This window comes from Myotis brandtii, unplaced genomic scaffold (genome assembly GCF_000412655.1).
Source record: "Myotis brandtii unplaced genomic scaffold, ASM41265v1 scaffold589, whole genome shotgun sequence".
In the NCBI taxonomy this organism is placed as follows: domain Eukaryota; kingdom Metazoa; phylum Chordata; class Mammalia; order Chiroptera; family Vespertilionidae; genus Myotis; species Myotis brandtii.
The window spans coordinates 888,555-909,380 of record NW_005370220.1 but is presented as its reverse complement, the minus strand read 5'-3'; the positions used below and the strand labels follow the sequence as shown (position 1 = coordinate 909,380).

Sequence of the window (20,826 nt, the reverse complement as noted above, 5' to 3'; positions counted from 1 at the left end):
TATCCAAATCAAGGCAGTTAGCTTTAATTTATAATCCTAGGAGAAGAGGTATAAATATACCATAATCACCAATATTAAAAGTACAGTTTCACTAGGTTGTTCTCATGGATCTAAAAATATTAATGGTTTGTAATGTTACTGTGAATATCAGAACAGAAAGCCATGGTCTTATGAGCAGTGAAATTTCATTCGCTTCTCTAATAAACTTTAGGGGCCTCCTAAGTGTCAAGCCCCATGTAGGGGCTAGGGACAAAGCATGAACTTTCTTGCCTCCCTCAGCTCCTGGACAAGTAAGGAAGACAGCCATGGAAATAGGTCACTTCACTGCAGTGCGGCAAATGCTGACAGAGATCTGTATGAGGCCCAGTGCTGCACCACCAGGAAAGCACTTTGTGCAGAGGGTGAGGTGATAGAAGTTCAACATTATAGAATGAAACCATTGTTGTTTGGATTAAGATGAGGTTTGCAAAAGCTGGTGTATTCCAAAAAAACTCTGAGTGCTGAATAGTGCATGAGGAAGAGGGGAAAGGTAGGGGGGAACGGGCAGGGTCTGGAGGCCGGTGGAGGCCAGGGCGTTGGTCTTCATTCTACAGGCAATGGGAAGCCACTGGAAGGTTTTACGTAGATAACCTCATCAGATGCAGGTTTGAGAACACACTGATAGATGTCCGAGGATCGAAGGGAAGAGACTGAAAGCTGTTAGTGGAAGTGCTTCAGGGTGGTTGGTGCAATTCACTGGTGTTGGGGACAGAGGAGGAGATGGATGGGGGGCTATTCAGGAGGGAGAGAGTATTCTGGAGGCTGACTGTGTATGGCGAGGAAGAAGGCACAGAGGTTGAGTCCCAGGTTTCTAGGTTTTGGCCGCCATTCAGTGAGAGAGGGGATACAGGATATGGTACTTACTGAGAGAAAGGACCTTTTAGAGGATAAAGAGCTTAATCTATCAAGACAAACCATTATGTCCTACCTAAGTCTGTGAGATGGGGCATGTGCCAGATGTGCTCAAAGAGAATCCTGTAACTGCTCCACGGCAAGCACAGTAGAGAGTGTACAATACACCTGCCACGCGGTCAGCGGGCTCTGATTTTTTTCCATGTCATCTCAGATGTCCAATTAGGTACTTTTTTTTTGTCTGGACATAGACCAACTGCAAAGATACCTCATCTCCCACTATCAATCAATACACAATCTCTTGGCAGGGAAGCCAGACCCACCAGGATGGACACACATTTTGTTAATAGAAAAGCTGCTCTGAGGGAGCTGCCAGAGATGTGAATCCAATACCACTGGCTTTGTCTAAATATAGGCCAAGTATACAGTGTGGATAGGATCTTAGAAAGTGAAGCAAGAAGCATGTGGGGCTTTTGCCAAATGCACAGTAATCCCATGTCAATAAACACTATACTTATAGACCATCATTTTAAAATCTGGTATTTTCAAGTATGTGGGATTGGTACTGCTGCCTCCTTCAGCAGCCCAGGTGGGCTGGGCTGGGAGAAGGGCAGAGAAAGGCGATTTGTATTTCTGCACTCCACCCTCTCAATTAACAGATGACCAGGCCAGGAAATAGGAGCTTGAAAGCACGTCACACATTTTTCTGAGGGTCGTGAAAAAGGAAATAAGGAAGAAAGCAGCATAAAAGAGATTACATTTCAAGCCATTAGGAGTTGATCTAAAAACTTTAAAGAGATTCAGCCAACATACTGTAAAACTGGTGGGAGAGTCTGCCTTTTATGACTGGCTCCTTTCTCATTATTTTCAGGAGCACGCACTTGTATGCTCATTCACTTTGTTGTATAGTATTCCTTCATTCCAATAAACCATACTTATCCATGTAACTACCAATGGACATTGGAGTAGTTTCCAATATTCCCAGCAGAACTTCAATTACAAATTTCTGAAGGTTCTTAGAGCCAATTCCAAGCAGTTGAGGATTGTTGCCTAGAGTGCTATAGAAGGTCAGGTCTAAGCTCAGTGGAAAACAGTGCTGTGGTTAATTACTGGCATGGGAATAGGAGGGCAGAGCAGCAGCTTCTGGGCCAGGTATCTGTCACCTTCAGAAGATCATCTCTAAGGGCCCTTTGGGCTGATAGTCTATGTAGTCTCTGTATGACAAATTTTGATGAGTTGAAAATGAGGCTTTTGGTTAATGACATATTCCAGGTATAGGTGATTCCTAATTTTCAAAATAAGTAGATTCTAGTAGGGCATATGTAACATTATCACAAATATAATTTAGTCTTATGTGATGAGTTTGAGAGGAAGCACTTGGGAGTTCTGTAGTGTCCTCAGGTTAGCATCACAAGCATCAATGACCACATTAGAAAAACATAAAATGTCTGGTTAGTAGAAAATTCTGGATATATTGTGTCAAATGAGCTACTATTCTATTTGGGGCTGGCTAAGGAATTACAGTGACCCATTTGTGGCTTAAAGGGCATTCTAAGAGAACAGCGGGATTCTGTGGTTAGCCAGTTATACCAGCTACTGCTATTTTTCCAACAACGACAAATTGGTCTGCTCCTGTGTCTTGGGAGCTCTGTCAAGTCCACAGTAACGCCTCCTACTAAAACTCTCCTATTCCTCCACACCTTCACAGGCAAGGGGCTCTGCGACCTGATTAGCACCTGACTTTACCCTTTGACCCAAGTTGGACCAAAGATAATCTCTCTGCCTTGAATCTGGAATCAGGGCTGGTCTGTCTCCGTCACTGTTCAACTGGAGCCAGACAGTCTCCCCTTCAAACCATCTGCAGTGAGATGCGGCTCAGGAAATGAAATGACTCACTCCCTTCAGTCTTGACTCCTTTTAGTTCCCTGGCTCCAATGTTGATGAGGCTCAATTCTATTTCCTACCCTTGGGTTTGGTGAGATATCCCTGGGTCCTTATAAATTATCCTCTCAATGGATCCTCTTCTTTAGCTTAAGTCAGCAAGTATTTCCTTCAGAACCTCTCAGAGGGTCATGCAGGGTTCAGACATAGGCAGGGATGATGATGAAAAGAAAGAGGGGAAAGAGCAGACGCCAAAGAAAGAAAAGTGAAAAATAAACAAGGAGAGAGGAAGAGGAAACAGGAAGAAGAAAGAAGATACAGAGAAAAGAGAGAATGAAAGAAGATAAAAGAAATGAACGGTAAGCAAACCGATGAGGTTGCCCATTTACTCTGAAGTCAGAACTGTAATCTGTCCTTTATAGGCAATTGGGAGACTAAAGTACAGAAAATGGTCAATAAAATAATGAGGTAACTGTGTGTACTGCTATGTCCACGTGATGTGAAGCAAAAAGAGCAAGGTGCAGAACAATATGCATAGTGTGACCTACTTCTGTAAAACAAACAAGCCAACAGTCTAACAACATAGTCAGATAAAACCCAAATAAACCCCAAATAATACCTGGGAAGTGAATACACTAAATTGTTAAGAGCGGTCACCTCTGCAGAGATACCATTTAAAGTGACAGGGAGGGCTTTTATCTTTACGAAATATTCAGGATTATTTCTAATTTTTATAACAAACATGTTTTGCTTTTTGTAATTAAAGAAAATTCAATAGGAAAAACAAACTAAAAAAAAAATGACCTTGGCCCGGGCCTCCCGGGATGCTTCCGCTTCGGCAGCCATAGCCCTCTGGAGCTGCACAGGGAGTTTCACGTCCTTAATTTCCACACGCTCCACCTTGATTCCCCAGTCATCAGTGGCTTCGTCCAGGGTACTCTGATGGGAAGAGAGAAGGCAAACTAAAGTGTTCAGCCCCAGTCCAGAGGCCCAAGTTTGCTGTATGCATTGGGACTGGGAGCAGATAAGGCGCTGGCTCACTAAGGAGCTGACCCTGATTCTGTTACTAATAAGCTAATGCAGGCAAACTTTCTCTAAAAAGACCGGATAGTAATTATTGATTCTCAGATCCTCTGCCACAACTATTTAACCCTACCATTGTAGGTCAAAAGCAGCCATGGGTAATACACCAACCAATGGGTGTGGCTGTATTCCAATAAAACTTTACTTCTTAGCACTAGTATCACTTCTAGTATAAGTATTACTAAAACTATAGCAGCACAGTATTACTCCCAAGCTAATGTGACTCTGTGCAAACCATGTTACTTTGTGCTTCGACTTTCTCCCTTCACAATGGTAGGAATGAAATGATACTATCTATTTCCTATAGGTATTGTGGGTATCAAATCAGATCAGAGATTTTATACACAATGAAGTCTAAACAAATAATAAGAGTTCAAATTTATAGTGCTTTTGAACAGGTCAGGTTTAATTCATCATCTATTACTCATGCAACATGGGAAAGTATAAGACTTGCCAAGGAAGTCATGGGACTCACACAGAGAATACAGCTTTAACAGCACTCGTGCTATGCAAAATGGCCTCTGAACTATTATGCTAAAGAATACTGATTCTGGAAAAAAATACTCACTGGAGGGAAAAAAATAATGCATGCATCTGAGTGTTATCACCCATGAACTATTTGTGCGAAAAACATCCCCTTCCACCAAGTTTGGGAAAACCTTTCTACGAGGAAAAAAGGCTAGTGGTTCCCCAACTTGAATTGGTGAGATCTCAACCATTGAGCCTTTGCTTCCATTTTCAATTTCTCGTGAGGTACAGCATTGGCGCACTCCTCACCTGCATGTTGTGTGCAATTTCTTCTCTGTCAGAGAGGATCTGAGCAAGGTTCTTGGTGCCCAGGACATTCCTCAGAGTAGTCTGTGCCAACAGACGGGTTGCCGAGTCGGCGTTGGTGATATTTGCCACAGCCAGGATTGCATTCTGAACGCGGTAATAGACCACACCATCCACACAAACTGTCACGGAATCCTTGGTGAGGATCTACAATGTAAAGGAAGCATTGTTACATCTGTCAGCCAGCTCTTCCTTTAATGTAACTGCAAGGAATGTTGTTCTATACAACTTCTTATAATGCTAGCTGATTTCTTTAGAAAATTCTATCAACTGAATGTTTGTGTTCCCTCAAAATTCATTTGTTGAAACCTAATCCCCAATGTGTTGGTATTTGGTTATGGGGGTGATTAGGTCGTGAGGGTAAAGCCCGTATGAGTGGGATTAGTACCCTTATAAAAGAAACCCTGGAGAGCTCCCTCACCCCTTTTGCCACATGAGGACACAGGAAAAGACAGTCATCTATGATCCAGGAAGCAGGCCCTCATCGGACACTGAATATGCTGATACCTTGATCTTGGACTTCCTAGCCTCCAGAACTGTGAGAAATAAGTTTATAAGCCACCCAGACTATGTTATTTTGTTATAGCAGATCAGATGGCCTAAAATAGTAAAGCATCAGAGAGTCTTTAAAATTTTTATAAAACACATTCAGTTATTCAGTAATTCCATTACTTGACTAAATCATTGAACAAATGAGACACCACTTAGTAGCAGGCAATGTTGTATGAACCAAGGTAGGAAAAACCTTGGTTCCTACTTTCAAAGAGGCTGAGGAACCAAGGGAGACTTTAAGGAACAAAAAATGAGCAGTTGCGGGTGGCAGGAATGGTACTTGAACTCAGTCTTGAAAGGAAGAATAAAAGTTTTCAGAGGGTGGAGGGTAGAGTGAAAGAGTATTCAAGGCAGAGAACATAATGTATATGGGAGAGCCTAGGTTTGTAAGTATTACTAGAACTATAAGTAGCACAGCATTACTAGAACAGAATGTGAATGGGGAATGTTTTTACAGGGCGAGTCAGGGTAAAAATATCTTTACAGCATGCTACATAAAAATGCTTCATTGGACACAACGTGCCAATGTTTCTTACCCCCTACAGGGCAAAGTCCTTAGTTTGGTATACAAGTCCCTTGATGCCTGGCCCTTTGGCATTTGGCTCTCTGGCCTCACTCTATCCCACTCCCTCCTGCCCACACTATACTAGACGAGGTGCAGCATGTTCCATGTCCCCTGGCCTTTGTGCAGATGTCCCCTCTGCCTGGATGTCCTGTCCTCTCCCCCTCATCACATCAGACTGGCACATTCTTACTCATCATTCAAGACACGGCTCCATGTCCTTTTCTCTGTGAAACTTCCCTGACCCACTTGGCAGAGTATGCCCTTCCTTCTGCATCTCACTGCAATGATACTATTTCTCTATTAGACTATGAATTTCTTGAGGGCAGTTTGTCTCTGTATCTCTATCACCAGCAGAATGCTTGATACCTAGCAAGTCGTCAATAAACAAGAGATGATTTAAATTGAAACATGTTCTTAGGAATACAGTGATTGATGAGGAGCACGGGAGTAAGAGTTAGGAGATCTGGAGTTTCAACTCTGCCTGTACCTCTTGGTGATCTCTAGCTTTTAAATGGTTTGACTTACAGCCCCCAGCCAGCTTGACTCAGTGGTTGAGCGCCGACCTATGAACCAGGAGGTCACGGCTCAATTCCTGGTCAGGGCACATGCGGGCTCGATCTCCAGTGGGGGGCCTGCAGGAGGCAGCCGATCAATGATTCTCTCTCATCATTGATGTTTTTATCTCTCTTTCCTTCTCCCTTCCTCTCTGAAATCAGTAAAAATATATATATTTTAAAAACTGTTTGATTTACAGATTCCTCATTTGTGAGATGGGGGTAATAATACTGCCCAATTCTACATAAATTACTTTGAAGATCAAACAAGAACATGTTTGTGAAGGAAGCCCTCTTGAAAGTGTTAAGAGCTATGGAAATAGAAAATAGTAATGACAATTATATTACATAGCTGTTTAGTCCTGCCAGATCAAAGCAGTAATCCTTTTTTTAGGAATCTAAATATACTTCTAACTTGAAAGAGAAGTGGGAGATTTATAAATAAATGTATTTACAAATGGTATGTACATTACCATCTTCTGTGAAAGTTAATTCTTTCCCATGATGTGATGGGAAAATGTGTATCATTTCTAAACAAATTCTTGACAGTGACTTTGCCACAGTGGGAGCTTTCTAACGCTGCGGCCTCTCTGCCTACTGTTTACCATAGCAGCGTGTTTACCTCCCTCACAGTAAATTCACAGGGGATCGGAAAAAGGCCTGCCTGCCAAGTTCCGATCCGCTCTGCGTTCAGCAGCTGGCAGGAAAGCAGAAGGCGAGCCTGCCAGATGCCTACAATGTTTATAGAAGAAACAGCTACCCTGAAAGGGGGGGTCCTTCTGAGATTCAGACTTTCCTGAAAGATGGGAAAACATGCAGAGAACACAGCAATGCTCTCAATCTTGTTCTTGGGGGCAAAAATGATTTCTGATGTCACAACATATGTGTGGATTATAAGGTCTGACCTCACCGTCTACTTGGCTCTGTAGCAGCAAGGAAGTTCCGAAGCTGGTTTCTGGATTTTGTGACAAGAGAAGGCAGGATGGCCAGGCTCCACCACCCTGCTGGATACCTTGCTTTTGGTCAGGAAATACTGACAGTATTTTTCTGTGCCTCACTTTATCATGATATTAGGCTTACTGTCTGCAATAGTTATTATCCTCCTTAGACATAAGTATCAGCATGGCCACCTCTCCCTTAAAGGGCCACCAGGGGGCTAATGCAGAATGCATTTAGCATGGAGTTATGCACAAAGCACCAGACAGGGAATACAAAGAGCTGGATTTCCGTCCTGCTTCTGCCACTGTAATCTGGAGGAATTCCTTTGTCTTACAGCAACTATATACTTTCTAGGGATTCTGCTGTTTCAGCTGTGATAGTATTTGTGAAGTAGTTTGAAAAAGCATGAAATAATTACTAATCTAAAACATTATATGCTTTATTGAAAATGCCAAATAAGCAGTTTCTAATTCTTTGGCTTTTAACCAATTTATCTAGAATAAAATCAAGAACTTGAGGAAGAAGAATATTATACTAAACAGGATTTTCTGCCAGAAAACCCAAAGAGGAGAAATGTGGTAGTAAAAATGACAATGATGATGTTAACATTATACTTACATTCACATTACACTGTGTTTTATAAGTAATAAGCACTTATATAGCACTTAACTGTCAGCCACTATTCGAAGTACTTTACATATAACTCATTTAGTTGTCACAAAAACCCTATAAAATAGGTCCTGTTATTATAATCTCTATTTTATAGATTAGGAAACTGAGGTACAGAGAAATTAAAGACCTTCTCAAGGTCACACAGCTAGAAAAGGTCAAAGGCAGACAGGCTCTAAAACTATGCTCTAACCACTACACCTGCTGCCTCTCACTGTCAAGCCCTTTCACACATGGTATTTCAGTTACTCATAGCAAAAGACCACCTTACCTCTTGAGGAGGAATATCAAATGAAATAATTCTCATGTCCACTTTGACAAAGGTGTCAGTGCACGGCAGGACGAAAAACAAACCTGCAACAAAGATGCATAGAAGATTACGGAGAGATACCAGCATCTAAACCAGTGACGGCGAACCTTTTGAGCTCGGCGTGTCAGCATTTTGAAAAACCCTAACTTAACTCTGGTGCCGTGTCACATACAGAAATTTTTTGATATTTGCAACCATAGTAAAACAAAGACTTATATTTTTGATTTTTATTTTATATAGTTAAATGCCATTTAACGAAAAAATCAACCAAAAAAATGAGTTTACATGTCACCTCTGACACGCGTGTCATAGGTTCGCCATCACTGATCCAAACGGTTTACTTCACCCTTCAATTCTAATAGCAGCAACCTAATGGACTATAAGTCACCAGTTCATCTCAGTGAATGAGCCAGAAGCTAGGAGTGTTATTCTTTATTCCTCTTACTCAGTTCTCAACCCTAACTGTCCCCACCAAGGCAATGGATTTCATTTCCTTACTCCACTGTGACTGTCACTGTTTTCACTAGACCAATGCAATCGATTCCAAGTCATCTTTCTATTTCTTCCAGTGCCTCTTCTCTGATCCATTTTCTAAGCTGCAAGCAGAGCAATCTTTCCTGAAATACAAACTTCTGCATGAGTCACACAAGGTTCTGCATGACCTGCTCCCCTTACCTCTTCATTCATTCCCTTCTCCTCATGCCCTCCTCTCTCTGGCTGGGCTGAGCGACCTGCAGTTCCTGGAACCTGAAGTACTCTTTTCTATATGGCTTTGTACATGTTGCTATTTCTGGGGGAAACACCTCCCCTAATACCTTTCCATGCCTCAAGACTCAGCCAAGTTGTCACCTCCAGGAAGCCTTGTCTCATCCTACTAGTTCGGGCCAGTCACTCCTCTCTGGGTTTCCACAACTACCTGGATCATAATACTTACCACAAGGGACTGTAACTATCTGTCTCCTTGGTATCCCACCACTAGACAGTAAGATCCTTGAGGGCAGGAACTGTGTTATAGTCTCCCGTGAATTCCCAGAGCTTGGAACACAGTAGGAACTTAATCGAAATTTGCCAAAAACAATGACTCAAAGCCTTTATTTTAGTAGGGATTCTCATGCTCCAACTTCCACTGCTGTAGCTACTCTTAGCCCATGATAATCTTATCTCAAATGGGAAGGGGAAGGGAGAGGAAGGAAAAGGGTAGTTACAGCAAGACTGTCTAGCACCTCTGCTATTGTTAGGCAACTTTTGTTATATGAAGAACTCTTTTCTAAGTCAACAGAGAAGAGAAACTATAACGGAAATCACATCAATAAAAGGAAGAATGTCAGTCTTCGAATCTAGAATCTGAGTACTGACCAGGTCCTTTGGCTCCTCCTTGTAAAATGCGACCCAATCTAAAAATGATGGCTCTTTCATATTCTTTTACGATCTAGATAAAAACACAAATAAATAATAATTTAATATGAAGAGTACAAATATTTATATGCATAGCTTTTAAAATATATATTTCTGCTTTAAGCAGGTTACATGCCTCTATTTTGTTTTCTTCTCTATAATCCAGATTATATCTACAAATATGTCCAATGTTTAGTACCTCCACTAAGTATGATATTTATTTACTTAATTTTTTACTAATTATAAAAGCAAAAGATATTCATTGTCTAAAATCTGGAAAGTATAGAATAGTATAGAGAAGCAAATCTATCTATAACCTCACTCCTCAGCTGTTAACATTATTGAATATTACCTCCTGCATTGTTAATACAGGAAAAAAAAAGATGAACTTCTCATAGTTTGTCTCCTGATTTCTTAAATTATAATAATAAACTTACCTGAAAATTCTTGGAGCACATTTTGATCATTTTAGAAATATGTAAATTATAGTCATTTATCAAAGTATTAATAACTTTATAGAAAAAATAAGCAGCATTTGGGAAGCACTTATGTGCCAACCACATTTAATTACATTAATTCACTTGATCTTCACAATAGCTCTGTGGAGTGAGTGTTATTATTTCCTCCCATTTTACAGGTGAGGAAACACAGTAAAGGTCACACCAAAAACAATGGAGCCAGCAGTCAAACCTCAGCATCCTGACTGGAGCAATTCTCATAGGACCACCCCATATCCCTGACTCCAACTTCCAACGGTGATTTTAAACTCTCGGGAAAGACGGACTAAACTATGGCTGAAAAGAACCTTTAAGATTCTAATATAATAGGTGACCAGAGTGAATTTTCCAAAAGAGAGATGAAGGAAAAAGAATTATAAGCCAGTATGGTCTCTATCTCTCTTACACACATGCAAACACAAAGTGGGTTTATGTAGTTAGGAGTTGACACCTTTCCAGATGTAGATGAAATATTCTTTACCTTTATGCACATCCATATTGATAATGGGAAAGTTATAATTGTCAAAAAGAATGAGAAATACACCAAAATCCATCCACAAATTCCAAGGCCTGTATCGGGGCTATCTGTGAAAACAAAAAATACACAGCTCTTATCATTGTTACCAGCACAATCGCCACCATCTTCATTCTCATTCACTGAGCACCTATGCCTGGCATTATACTAGATGTTTTACATGAATTTTCCCATCTAATCCTCATAACAACCTGAAGTGTAGGTGCTACTTTCCCTAATTTACTTAACATGACAACACAAGTATTTTTTACATTATTCTTTTCTTTATCCAGCACCTAATCTTGATTATGCCCTGTACTTTGCACTGCAGTCATAAAAGTGAATAAGACCAATTCTAGCTATCAAGGTGAAAGTTTAGTGGGAAAGATAATTAGATTATAATACTAGTTGGTAAGTGCAAATATAGAGTATTGCTCAAAATATTCTGAAAACACAGATTACGGGTAACACAATTGGGATGGAGGTGAGAGTGGAGCAGGGTCGGTGGGTAAGGGATGATGGTTGTCACAGGGCCTTCTTGTGGGATGTAATGGTTTGGGAAATAGCAATGAAAAGAAAGTGGAAAGAAGGAAAAGGACATTTAAGCTGAGAGTATAGCATAATTAAAGGTGAAAATTATACATGAGGATAAACTCACTTAGATCCTCTTTTTAAAAATGACACTAAAATATTTCACTAGGTATATGAACCATAGTTTATGAAACATTTCCTGATTAAACAGTTGTTTCTGATATCTTAGGATTATAAACATGCTGTAATAAACATCTTTGTACATAGTTTTCCTCTCACATTTCTAATTGTTTTTTTCTGTAACATGAAATAGCTTTTTGTCTGATTATAAAGATAATTCATGCCCCATGCAAAAAACTCAGAAAAGTATAAAGAAGGGAAACATTACAAAATCCAAAGATAATATTCTTCTAAACCTTTTCCTTGTACATGTTCTTATAATAAAATTTGTAACCTATTTTTCTTCCCTCTAGATGTAACCCTAACCTTCAGCCTTTATTGCTATGCATTCATGCTTTTTCTGTTTTAGTTTTTTTTTTCATCAGTTATACTTGCATCAAGTTAAAACAGTCAAATAGTTCTACAAGACTAACACAAAAAGAGAGCAGTTCCCTGTCCACCTCTTCCAATTTCTCTTTCCTCAAAGGCAACTGCTGTGGGCTATTTTGGTATTTACCTCCATGTTTTCAAATAGTTTGCTTATTTTGTTACTTCTTGCTTTTTCAAGTTTTGAGCATTATCTACTGACTTTCCACTATGGAAGAGAATTTAGTTCTCTTTCCTTCCCTTCCCTATCCTATATAATAAAGAGCTAATATGCTAATGGTTGTGACACCCTCACGCTGTAATGACCGATCAGCAGGAGGCTGTGTGCACGGCAGGTGCGTGGGTGGGCGGGGACATGACACTGTGTCCCCGCCCAGCGGGGCTTAACAGAGGTGGAACTGGCTGGGTCTGAGTCTTGCCCAATGGCAGCTGGACATCTCCCAAGGGGTCCCAGATTGCGAGAGGGTGCAGGCCAGGCTGAGGGACCCCCCTCCCCTGTGCATGAATTTCGTGCACCGGGCCTCTAGTATAAATATAACCATCCTTTCAATAACATCATAATTTTGATTAGACCAATATCAAATTTTATATTATGACTATCAAAGTGCAATTCAAAGCTAAGCCATGTTGTGAAGAATAGTTTTCCTTTCCTATAAACTCCCCCCCCACCTCCCCACCCTCCGGAGTCATTGTGTTGTTTTTTCCCTTTGCTTAGTTTCTCCCCCCAACCCCCTTTGCTTAGTTTTCAGGTGCTCATTCATTTAACTTCAAACTTTTCATCAAATGTGTAAATCTTTCAGAAGGGTCAGGAACTCTTATCAATTTCATCTTTCGAGAAAGAGTCTCTCTTGGAGCCAAGTCTGTACTCATTATCTCAGTTGGTGTGCTTAGCTGTCACTGTGATTGCCTTTCACTATCATCCTGGGAAATTCCCTTTACTTCCTGTATCTAGTATCTTCCTCATTTTTTGTTTGTTTTTCTTTGTTTGTGAAGAACAGAGGGAATGAGTAGGCCAAGGGATACTATCAATTTTCTTATCAACTACAGAAGGCTCCTGCTCTATTTCCAGCAATTGTTTTAATCATTGGAGGGAGATTGGCAAGAGAGGAACAGGTATGTCAGTCACTGCTCAGGGCAAAGATGGCAGAGACAGAACTGAATAAATAGGAGGCCAAAAAATAAGCAAAGTTAAGGCTGGGGGCATGGGAGAAAAAGAGAGACACAAGTTGCATCCAGGTCAAGTGCTCCAATACACAGAGTACTTTGGTCATCTATGGCTTCGCAGTCTTCTGATCCTGTGTCATAGTGTGAGGTAAACATCCTGATGCATGTTTAATAAAAGTGATCTAACTTAATCCTGGAGGTTTCTAATTTGTAATTTTGGGGGGTATACACATATTCACAGAGAGAACATACCAAGCAAGGCCACATACTAGTAATAACACCTGATAGAGGCTTGTGGAGCAGCCTCTATCAGGTGTTATTATGAAATCTCCCTAGCCATTTTTAAATGGTTCCTTATACACTAGGTGCACTGTGTTAAATTACTTTAGATGTATATCTCATTTACTGCTTACAAAGCCCTGTAAAGTATTTTTAATTCCATTTACAAATGAGGTGACTGCAGCAACATGACTTTCCCAAGGTCACACAAGAGAGGACCTGGGGACTCAAATACAGGTCATCTTACTCCAAAGCCCATGTTCTAAATCAACTCACTCTGACCCTTTCCCTCTGAATAAAATAAAATAAATCTTCATTAAATTTTCGTGTTTGGAGCACTCTTAAGACAGTATTAAAAGTAGGAAAGCAAGATAGGAGTTCTGAGGGTGAAATCTGATATTCCTACAGAGGAAGCTCTCTTAATTCCAGCCGCGTCTATTTATAGAAAACAATAGTCTCAAGGCTCTTAGCCAGAGTTAGGTCTAGGTTTCCAAAGTGAAATGGATTCCAAACAAGGAACAGATTGGCCTTGGTGCTTTCTAAAATACCCCTGTATTGCTCCAAGTCTCCCATATCTGTTTCTCAAATAGACTAGACTATAGACTCCCTGAGGGTAGGAATGTTTATTATTCGTTTTTTATTCTCAATGTCTAGCACAGTAATGATAATATAGTGGGTATGAAATAAAATCTTACCAAGCTTTCCAACTAGATGTGTTTTCCTTCCTCTGAATCTTGATAGCACTTTTTTTTAAACCTCTCTTATGACACTTATATTATGCCTAATACTTTAATTTATTGTGCATTCATAACCCTTATTAGACTGAGACTTCCTGAGAATATGATATGCTTCCTTAGACTGGGAGCATCTAAGTTTCCATTTAAATCCTGTTACTTCTTAGTTGTGTGATCTTTACCTCTTTGAACTTTAGTTCCTTCACCTGTAATATAAGGATAATTAGACTAGCGTTGTAGGGTTGAGGTAGTGCTCAATAAATATGGATGGCAGTTTTCAGTAATCCTCCAAATTTAAGCAAGTGTTCAAATTTTCCTAATAAAAATGGGAAAATAGGTAGCATTTACCTATTTTGATAAAAGCCTCTTAAACTAGTACTGATTTTCCCCTTACTTCATGCCTCCCTCCTGCCAGGCTAGGCTTGGACATTCCAAGACCCTCAAAAATCTCATTTAAGAATAGAATTACTAAATTTTTGAATAATTATCTACAAGAGGACAAGCCAGAATGTCTAGTCCAGTGTGTGTGTGTGTGTGTGTGTGTGTACTCATTTTCCATTGTCACATTATGAGTATTCAGAATTACAAATCAAGAAGAACAAGAAATTAAGTGGATATTCTGAAAACTGGGCCTGGACTTTCACATTTCAAATGCTCAGCTAGAAATAATAAGTGTATACACTGGGGAAAAGTCATCATATCATATTATTCTAGTGCCTTTAAAATAAAACTATCCTGTTTTCAACCCTCAGAATTCTTCTTCACTTGGTCATAGCTCAAAAAGTCCACAAATCACATTCCTCAGAGAGGTGAGGTTTAAATTCCACCAGGAAATAAATGAACCTTAGTCACCTAACACTTAAGGTCTAAACAGCAACATGTTCACATCTAAATATATATTTGTATTTCATTGTTTCATGGAATATTTATATGATGAACATTTTGGTTGTATCCAGTTTTCTCACTTACAAACTCTGCTGCATTTAATATATGTTTAGCAAAATTTTCATAATCATTATGTATACTAATTTTGCTGAAGAGATGAAATTGCATAATTCTTAAATTTCTCTTATTCTGGAGGTATCTTTTATTACTACTAATAAAAACCATTTATTGAATGCCTATCACGTCAGCCACAAGCTCTTGTTCCTTATATACATTATTTCTAATGCTTACAAAAATCTGTAACTAGGTGTAAAGTATTCCTTCCAGGAATCCCAAAGTAATAAAGCAAAAGACTTTCTTGGAAGAGACAAAAGAAAACAAACAAAAAAGATGAAACGAGTGAAAAAAGTTGTATAGTAATTTTTGTTTGGTTAGCTTCCGGAAAAGTAGTAAAATATTCTTTTCAAGATGTTAACAGGCATGATTTCAGAGCACTGTATGGTATTAATGATCCCATGTCAGCTGATTTATGTTAAGGTCTACTGAACGTGGCACTGTGTACTGGCAATCACATGGAGAAATACATTCCATTTAGTAACGCCACTTTCTTCTAAAATTTAAAAGATACTGGATTTCCTCTTCAGGGGAAGGCCAAAAACATGTCTTACACAATATCTGAAAGTCTGACTCAGATTCATATGCATGATTACACAAACAAAACGGAACGGATAAGCCAAAGAAATACCTAAATAGCAACCTGTAAAGGACAATCTTTCCTTCCCCTTTCCTGGAATAAAGGTGAAACACTTGATGTTGTAAATTGCCAAGAATAGTTTGGGTGGGGAAAGAGAGGATGGCTAGGAGTTTAGTCTCAAAAATACATGCTATCTGGTTCTAACAGCACCAGTAGGTCAAAATGAAAGACTTTTTGAATTTTTCTTGAAAGGATATATGTTCTTTTTGACTGCTACTATTCTTCATCAGAAATTATATGTCAGGATTTGGCAAACTTTTCCCATAAAGGGTGGGAAAATAAACGTTTTAGGCGTGGTAGGCCATGTGTGTTGTAATTACTGAATACTCTGCCACAGTAATACAAAAGTAGTGACTGTCTATGGTACCAGGTGGGCACATGAATTATTGGAGGGAACACTTTGTGAAGTATATGAATGTCCATCCGCTGTGCTGTACAACTGAAACTAACATAAAATAGTGTTGAATGCAAACTGTACTTGAAACATTTTTTTTAAAAGGTTAAAAAAAAAACAGTACCTCTTCAGGGGGTTAGTGTGAAGAATAAATAAGCTAATATGGAAGATACCTAGTGCCTAACAGGTACTAAAAAAAATAATTGTCAAATAAATAGTTATTGAATGAGTAGAGTGATTCTACCAGTTCTTTGGGAGGAAGAAAGACTGCCTATTACATAAGTCAAACTGAAACTACTTGTCAGCAGACAGGATCCAATCAGTTCAGTATCATCCTCTATCCCAAAGCATTGCCATATTGCTTTCCTCAAATGTGTTCTTTTCTCTTTTTAAAATAAGACTTTTTTGCCTGGCTGGTGTGGGTCAGCAGTGGAGCACTGACCTAGGATCAAAGAGGTAAGAAATGGATTCCTGGTCAGGGCACATGTCCAGGTTGTAGGCTCGATCCCCAGTTGTGAGGCATGCAGGAAGCAACCAATCAATGATTCTCATCACTGATGTTTCTATCTCTCTCTCTCCCTTCCTCTCTGAAATCAATACAAATGTAAAAAAATAAAATAAAATAAGACCTTTCCCACCCATGAAGTTAGAGAATTCAGAAAGGTAAATGGGCTGAGTATGACCCATGCCTGAAAAAAAATAGAAACAGTTATGTTCAGAAAAATGTGAGAGAAAAACAATTTCATAATGGTATTAAGTTAATTAAATTTAGCCTGAAATATATTAAAACAAATCCCCTACTTTTCTTTTCTTTTTTATTTTTCAGCTCTTTCACTTACTAGTAGACATCTTAAAAGTATCACTAAGTAAATTTTTCTCATGAAAGTATTTGGAGGTTACCATCATTTTAATTTTTTTTAAAAAAGGGAAACAGAAGCATTAAGAAACTAGATCATAAGGCTCCCAATTCTTTAGCTGAGGCCCAACAGCTTAGCAGTAGCCAAGAGCTTGCTTGGAGATTTGGTGTCAGATTCCAATTCTACCACTAAATTTTCTCATTAGTAAAATGAGGGAAGAGAACAGTACTTATACTGTTAATGAAGATTAAAAGAGAAACTATGCAAAGTGCTTGCCACTTAGAAAGCATTTACTAAATAGTAGCCATTATTATTACCACAATTTTAAGACCATTATTGATATAGTTTATAGGAATAAACTTTTTACTAAATGAATTACCTTCTGGGACCTGCACACCATAGAGAAAATATCAAGACTAACAATCTGCTTGGGGACTCAGACCACATTGGAGGAGGTAAGTCAGAATTCTAAACTTTCTTGTACTGTCTTCATATAACTTTTTAAAATTTCCTGTATAATTACTAGGCTTTTCAGAAAAAGTCATTACCTTTTTTATTTTCCCCATTAAATATCTTAATAATTTACATTCTGAAGTTGCAAGAGGACATTCAAATAAATTTTCTCATTTGATATTCAAGACCTTGGGAGATAGATATTGCAGTAAGATTAGGCCCAATTACATATGAGGAATTGACTATGGGAGTTGCCCAAGGTAAGCCATGTAGTAAGGGTTGGTATTGAGATCTCAATTCAGATCTTTGAATTCTAAATACTATACCAGCTTGACATAAGTGCATACTCACAACTGAATAAGGTTGGCATAGTTTTTATTGATACTTTAGGACAGATATTTTATGGTTTGTATCTTTAAGACTAATCTACTGAAATGTCAGGCCACAATGCTTAAGGCTCAAGTTTCTTTACCAGTCTCAGAGTATACACAAAGTTTTAAAAAGAATGGAGGAACAAGTGTGTGTCAATAGAGAATTGACACTTTCTTCTTTCTATTGATTGTAATATCTAACTTCTCTCTTTCCACATTTTAATTAAAAGGAGATTCTGTATTAGATACAATATATTTTTTTGACAATATCCAGACAGTCTTCCTGTAATACAAACGTATAATAAGGAACATGATGTTCACACCCTAAAATCAACAATTTGGGTTATAATAAACTTAATAAACTATAGACAGGAAAAATTTTCCACCAACATAAGCTAAACATGTAACAATGTGATTTATTCCACAGAGGATCTTTACTTCACTCCTCTGCTTCCTTTATCTTTCAACCAACATTTTTACAAACCCTACTATGTACTTGATACTAAACTTACTACAGCAAAGGACATAATCTCTGTTTTCAGAAACTTTTCTGGTCTAATAAGGTGAATATGATTGATAATTATAATACTGTGTAATAAATATTATAATAGAAGTATACATAGAATGTCAGGCAGACAGGAGAGATGCTCATTTTTTTCATGGTTACAATAGTTTTCAGGAATATATTTTTTCACCCCTACTTAAAAGATATATTTGTAATCTAATCTCTATTATTTTAACATTAAAATTTATTTTTCTTTAAAAAATTATTTTTCTTCGAAGCTAACCAGGCAATTATTAACTCTGTCTTTTACAGCATAAAATGTAAACCATCAGGTGGTATCTAGAAACTATTTAATCATTAAAAAATAGATAAATGCCATCTTTTATATACTTAGTTTTTCATTTGAGTTAACTTATAACCATTGATGGTTTAACTAGATTAATTATTTTTTTATAAAAATATTTTTTAACTAGATTAATTATTGAAGAAGTTACAAAGTTCCCCCCAATCGGATAGCCGTAACAACTGAAATAAACAATTAGTCCCTAGCTTCTGCTTATTTTCAGGCATTCTCCCCAAGGGATTTGTTCTGTTGACACGACTCTTAATTATAATACATTTCTTTACAATCCATTTGCATTCAATTTCATGACAAAATGAATGCACTGGCTTTAAGAAAAATTAGTCTTGTCCAAGGTTTGGTCATATTTATGGTCCTATGACTAATTATCAGCAAAAGCATAAAAGGGACAGAGTTAGGGCTTTTATATTCCACTGCTTCCTTCAGAAGCAGCCCTCTGGAGCTGTCTTATTCAAGAGATCTAGATTGAAGCTAGGTTCCTCTGGGCTTGCTTTGTTTATTTGTCTCTCACCTTCAGTGAAATATTGAATAAGATCCTCAGTTTGGGTATGAATTTTGGAGGTAGCTCTAGGATAGAAAAATGGTTTGGAAAACCAGATGGCCCAAGTTTGAAACGTAGCTCTAATCACATACAGGTGTCTGTCATTTTTCCACTCTGAGCCTGTTTCCTTGCAGTAAAATATTGGATAATGATGTCTTCCTTGTGGAATTGTTAGAGGATTGCAATTAGATAATGTTTGAAAGCACTCAGACTGTGGTAAGCACTCAATAAATTCTATTTAGTAATAAATTCTAGTAATGGCATTTCTACCAATGTCAGATCTCCAAGGTTTACATTAACAAAAAAAGTGCACTAACTGAAAACTTTTTCACTAATATTTTCACTGCAAAACAAGAGATTTTCTTTTAGCATTTGTAGAAGAAACAGTGATCAACATGCATGATTATTGCACTGGTAAGAACACTATTATCAATTGTGTCACTGATGTATTGAAACAATCCAGTAAAAATAAAACAATGCATAATTTTCACTAGATTCTTAAAAGATTTCTAAAATAAAGGTAAGTGTAAAACCAAGAAAAAGAACTTGGAAGTGAACACTGGTCTGTGACCATGGAAACAACTAAAGCAGCGGTTCTCAACCTGTGGGTCACGACCCCTTTGGGGGTCAAACGACCCTTTCACAGGGGTCGCCTAAGACCATCGGAAAACACATATATAATTACATATTGTTTTTGTGATTAATCACTATGCTTTATGTTCAATTTGTAACAATGAAAGTACATCCTGCATATCAGATATTTACATTACAATTCATAACAGTAGCAAAATTACAGTTATGAAGTAGCAACGAAAATAATTTTATGGTTGGGGGTCACCACAACATGAGGAACTGTATTAAAGGGTCGCGGCATTAGGAAGGTTGAGAACCACTGAACTAAAGGGACATTAAGTACAAAGATCATGTTTATTCCCAAAGAACTTCTAGAACAGATTTCCCACCGCAGTTTCACCAAACTTTCAGTCTCCCACCGAAAGGTCAGGGTACCGGGAAAAGGACCTGCCCACCTTCCTATCCGTTACACTCCTAATTTGGGGAGACAACTCTACAAAACGCTCACTAGAGAAAAGTGAGGGATAAAGATTTCTACAATTCTGATACTCCTGGAACTAAAAACAAGGATGGGTGAGCAAGGGAAATGGAGCTCATATGGGATGGGCGGACAAGGCTGGCTTTAGGAATAATCAATATAGATGAGTTCACTATGGTGTTCCTTGTGAGGGTGCTGGCAAAGCCCCCCCAGCCCCCCACATTTCTTTCACTGCGCCATCCGGTCTGAGATTCCATCCATGGAAATGATTCCTTCGGGTCGCCAAGAGCCCCTGGGAGGGAACCAGTACTCCTGAGAGGTCTGTGGCCTCTCTTTACGAACCCCCTAAGGAGTTCGCTGACAATGGTTCAAGGTGACAGCTTTCTCAAGGGCACTAGTTCCTTCACAGGAGAACATGACTGAGCCACTCACAGGTAGTTTCTGCTTTTCCAGACTGGGAAGGCCCTGCTAGGATGGGAATGAGGGTAGGGAACTCAGAATTCATTCCTTGTGAGGGACACAAGCCCCCTAGAGCAAAGTCACTAGGGCAAAGTCCAGTGCAGGGGCAGGATGGGGCAGAAAGTGAAGCTGGGGAGAGATCCGGGGAGGATGCCAAAAGGAGACTTCCTCCTTTCATTCCGCAAATATGGCCCGTTATGTATGGAAGCTGGGGGCGAAACCTCTCAGGTCGGTTTTGCTTCTTACGAGAAAGTGGC

The 20,826-nt window shown here is 38.8% G+C and overlaps 1 protein-coding gene across 1 annotated transcript in view; it reads right to left on the bottom strand.

Annotated features, from left to right (window-relative positions):
- STOM (stomatin) overlaps window positions 1-20,826 on the bottom strand; it is a 25,336-nt gene that overhangs the window by 3,645 nt on the left and 865 nt on the right. The window contains exons 2-6 of the mRNA XM_005879193.2: window positions 10,652-10,755; window positions 9,635-9,707; window positions 8,240-8,322; window positions 4,633-4,836; window positions 3,577-3,711 (exon numbers count right to left, since the gene is read on the bottom strand). Of these exons, the coding sequence (XP_005879255.1) occupies window positions 3,577-3,711; window positions 4,633-4,836; window positions 8,240-8,322; window positions 9,635-9,707; window positions 10,652-10,755 (599 nt within the window). The remainder of the gene's footprint in view (window positions 1-3,576; window positions 3,712-4,632; window positions 4,837-8,239; window positions 8,323-9,634; window positions 9,708-10,651; window positions 10,756-20,826) is intronic.